The sequence below is a fragment of the Frankliniella occidentalis genome, unplaced genomic scaffold (assembly GCF_000697945.3).
Source record: "Frankliniella occidentalis isolate FOCC.00 unplaced genomic scaffold, Focc_3.1 Scaffold78, whole genome shotgun sequence".
NCBI lineage: Eukaryota > Metazoa > Arthropoda > Insecta > Thysanoptera > Thripidae > Frankliniella > Frankliniella occidentalis.
This window is the reverse complement of record NW_026267208.1, coordinates 369,991-374,064: the sequence shown is the minus strand read 5'-3', so window position 1 is coordinate 374,064 and position 4,074 is coordinate 369,991. Positions and strand designations below refer to the sequence as shown.

At 56.3% G+C, this 4,074-nt stretch overlaps 1 protein-coding gene across 1 annotated transcript in view; it reads right to left on the bottom strand.

Annotated features, from left to right (window-relative positions):
- LOC113214528 (lachesin-like) overlaps window positions 1-4,074 on the bottom strand; it is a 173,165-nt gene that overhangs the window by 116,630 nt on the left and 52,461 nt on the right. Inside the window, exon 2 of the mRNA XM_052268880.1 lies at window positions 2,493-2,692. Within this exon, the coding sequence (XP_052124840.1) occupies window positions 2,493-2,692 (200 nt within the window). The remainder of the gene's footprint in view (window positions 1-2,492; window positions 2,693-4,074) is intronic.

The following is a 4,074-nucleotide window of genomic DNA, read 5'->3' as shown; positions in this document are numbered from 1 at the left end:
CGCCCGCCCGGCGTCCCCCCGACCCTTCCTCCTTTCACCCCTTGCCCCCTCGACCACAAGGTAGGCCGTCTCCATTGGCCCAGAGGGAGCGAGCTCCTTAGGGGTGAATTCGATTGCTTCTGTTTGCCCGGGGCGAGGGCGCCTTCCGGGGGCCTTAATGACGGGGTCCTCCGGCCGCCGGGTACCTGGGGCAGCGGGCTGCGCAGCTCTAACTGTGTCACGGAGCCCCCCCGCCCCGGGGTGCGGTCCGAGCGGGCCCGCGGGCCTGGGGACCCCAGTCCCTCCCCACTGCCAATCCTGACCCGAGCAGCCCCTTGGGCACTAATTGAGACAGCAAAAAGTGGCTTGGGGCGTTCCGGTGTAGAGTTCTCATTCGGAAGACCATGAGACGTTGAGACATCTCATGAGAAGACTGATCGCTGACGATGCCGCAAACGTCTAAAGATTTCCTAACCGTTGAACTGATTGCAGCTATTCGACACGACGTTGCTATTCGCAACTGTTCGACGCGATTCTTGGGCGCTTAAACTAGCCGGCGCGGTACGGTGTTTGACACTTGCGTGTGCATGAGGATTGTCTAGAAAGTACGTCCGTTTTCCACAGAATCAATTGGCAAATGAACGAAGCTCGGCGCCTGCGAGACTCGGGGTAGGCCAACCCGCACTACACACATACACTGCAGGCAAGGTGTTGCCTACCTAACAGGCGCCATAAGAGCTTGAGTTGGATTGGCTTTAAACGATTTGTTTTAAAACGGCTCGATAGATGTTTTTCATCTTTGGGTATGTTGTTCTACTCGTCGAGCTCTACTTAGATCACCGGGTCCCATTTCGCCGACAATTTTTTCCTCTCAATCGGTTGTGTGAGTACTTTGACAATTTTCACAGGAAGGACATACGTATTTTCCGGATGATCCCTTGCCAGTAGCACACTTCAGACATTAGTCTGTGCCAAATCAGGTAATACTGCCTTCTCAATTAAAAGCGTCGGCAACATTAAAGTTTGAAACCTTTTTCAACCAGTTTTCGTAAGCGCGAGTTAACCGTGCAGAAAAACTGTCACAAGCACGGGAGAAAAAGGGGGAGTGTGAGCAACGGCGTGATATACGCGCTCTCCAGTCCCCTTTCCCCGTAACCCTATAAAAATAGATATAAATATATTTCCAATCCGTGCATATTTCCCACCTAGCCCGGAGCTGCTTGCCAAGCTCCCCCGCACATCCTCGCCCACCCGCCAGCGAGCACCAAAATCCACGCAAACTCACTTTTCCACCTTCCGGATGAAGCAGCCGGTCCGCGCCGTGAGGTGATGGGCTGCCGGACCTCGAGGCCGCCGCCGGCCAGCCCCGGGGCCATCGCGATAAAGAGCTGTATGTGTAAATAAATCGAACGCCACCCCCCTCACACATACACACACAAAAGCAGCGAATGTGTGTGACAAACACAACAAGAGCAATTCGCGAGAGACGGACAGCAGGCGTGTCCGTACACCCGCTCGCCCTTTCTCTCACACTGACACACATAAATACACGCACACACGCCAACACGGGCGCATTATAACTTGGTGTTGACCTCCACACACCAACAAGCACATTCACACACACAGGCACGCAAACACCAAACACTTCCCCCTCCTCACACACGCACTAGCTGAGCCAAATCACACCCTGTCATGGGTCGTAATGGACCATCGCGCCCACCGATTGACCGCATATAAACCGCGTCTCAATTATTTCCCAGAACCGCGGGGAAGAGCGGGATGGGCTTTGGGGCCGCGGAAGCCGAGTAACGAGGTCGACTTCTAATCATCACCATTAATGGCACAATCATTTACCCCCGGAGAGGCTTCATACTGGGATATTAAGCCTTAAAATCACGTCATAATTTTTTTTAATCATCCCTCATGCTGGGCCGTTTGTGAACGGTGGCGCGGCGCGGCGCGGCGCTACGCAGCGCTGGCGACGTGACAGTCCGAGAGAGACAGAGAGAGAGACAGGCAGAGAGAGAGAGAGAGAGAAGAGGGCGAGGGGGCGGGGCGGTGGGGGTTACTTTTTAAATAAAACCGTCCCGGCGGTGAGGAGGCCGTCCCATCGCTCAGCCGCACGCGCGCCTCTTTACGGCCAATATTTTTGAGACGTGCAACGGGCATAATTATAAACAAGTGGCCATGGTGGGGGCATTGAGGGGGGGAGCGGAGGGACGGGGGACGGGGCATTAAAGTTCCACACAGCGCAGCGGCGAGGGTGGGTAACGCGACCCCTTTCCCTTCATTTGGGCCTTCGGATACTATAGGGTGTTTCCTCTTGTTCACTTCTTTTCTACAGACCTTTTCAAAAGAAACTGCCCAAAAATGACTTGAAATGAATGGATCGACAACAAAGCATTTTGCCTCACGTTATTCCCTCGGCCTAACTGAAAACCCTCTTTAACTAGAAACTTTACGATCGGGAATTTTTCTTTAATTTTACATAGGCCATTTTGTCATCGTCTTACCGTGAAGGAGCCCAGCTCGGTGACGGAGCACGACAGGATGGCCTCCCTGCCCACGGCCACCGTCACGTTCTCGATGGGCTGCATGAAGTCGGGCGGCGGCGCCGTGGTGCCGGGCTCGTCCAGGGCGGCCGGCGCGGGCGTGGCGGTGGCGGCGGTGAGGACCTGCGCCGGGTCGGAGGCGACCACCGCTGCCGCCGCACCTGCAGGGCAGAAGAGACACATTGGCTTTGAGCGAGTGGACCAAAGCTGCCACACGAAAAGAAAAGAAAGGAAAGACTCCCCGGTAAAACTTTGCACTTTTTACCTCCTTCTCTTCGAGCGGTGTATACACTGAAACCGTGAGCTGCTCTCATCGACTAAGCCTGCCCACGAATTGATCATTGTTTATCTTCTAATTTCCATTCGCGATGCGGCGAGGCGGGCCGGGCGTCCCGGCCGGCTGGCGGCGGGGGGCTTTCCTTATTCAGAGTTTGCTGTGCGCGCCGCCCAGTCCGATCGACTCGCTTTCTTTAATAACGCCCCACCGGCCAGCCGCCCCAGCGCCGGCCCGGCGGCTACCTGTGCTGCGCTGCGCTAGGTAATCACCTTGCACTCGGCCGGCCTCGCCTCGCGCTGCCGAGACGAGAGAGATTCCCGAAGCGCGAGAGACTTTCAAAGAGCAGCTGCTTTATGAGGCTCCAACCGGAGCGACGGGAGGGGGCGTCGGATCCCCCACCACCAGCCGCGCCGCCTTTCCACTCCCGCTTCCTTGCAATGTCTTTCTGGCCGTGTTGTATTATGGTCGGATCAAGATTCGTTTGCGGTAAAAGGCTCGTATTTATCAAAAGCAGCAGAAAAGTATAAGGCCGACGGAAAAAAAGGGGGGGGCAAAGAAATCCACCCACGTTTCAGATTCCGGCGCACAGCCTCCATTTTTTTTGCCGTCCGCCCAAGCCTTGCCCGTTCGCCCTTCTACTCGACGCCTCCCCTCGGGCGAGCGATTTTCCCACGGTACGTGACGCAAATAAAAGATAGAAACACTCGGAATCAACTGCTGCTTTCTGCGAGATAATTTATCGGCGCGCGTCAAGGGCCTAACCGAATCCCTCGGCCTCGGTGACAGACAGACAAGTCGACCCCGCCCCACCCCTTCACAGTCCAACGGCTGCCGAACGGAACGGGTCGCAGCGCGTCCCGCGTCCCAGTCATTCCCTAATAGATGGCTCCGGCCGGAACACAGCGAGAGGGCACAGCGGTGTGTTTTCCAGCCCCGAGGCCAACACCTCCCTCCCTCCCTCTCTCTCCTTCCGTCCCTCTTCTTATCTCTTTCTAACGATTTTGTTATTTCCCGTGAGGGAACTTTTTAACCAACTTGCTTCTGGTTATGTGGCCATAACCTGGGTGAAAAGATTTTGGCGTGTGCTGGTTGTGCTCGCCGGTGTACGCCCCGTCCGTACGCCCACAACTCCCGGCGGCATGGCGGCGGGGCAGCGCTGTGCGGCACTGCGCGGCGCTGTGGGACGAGGGAGATAGATGGATACACAGACACAGCCGCAGTCGCACGCAGTGCTGAGTGAAAACGATACACAACCCTCACCCGCCC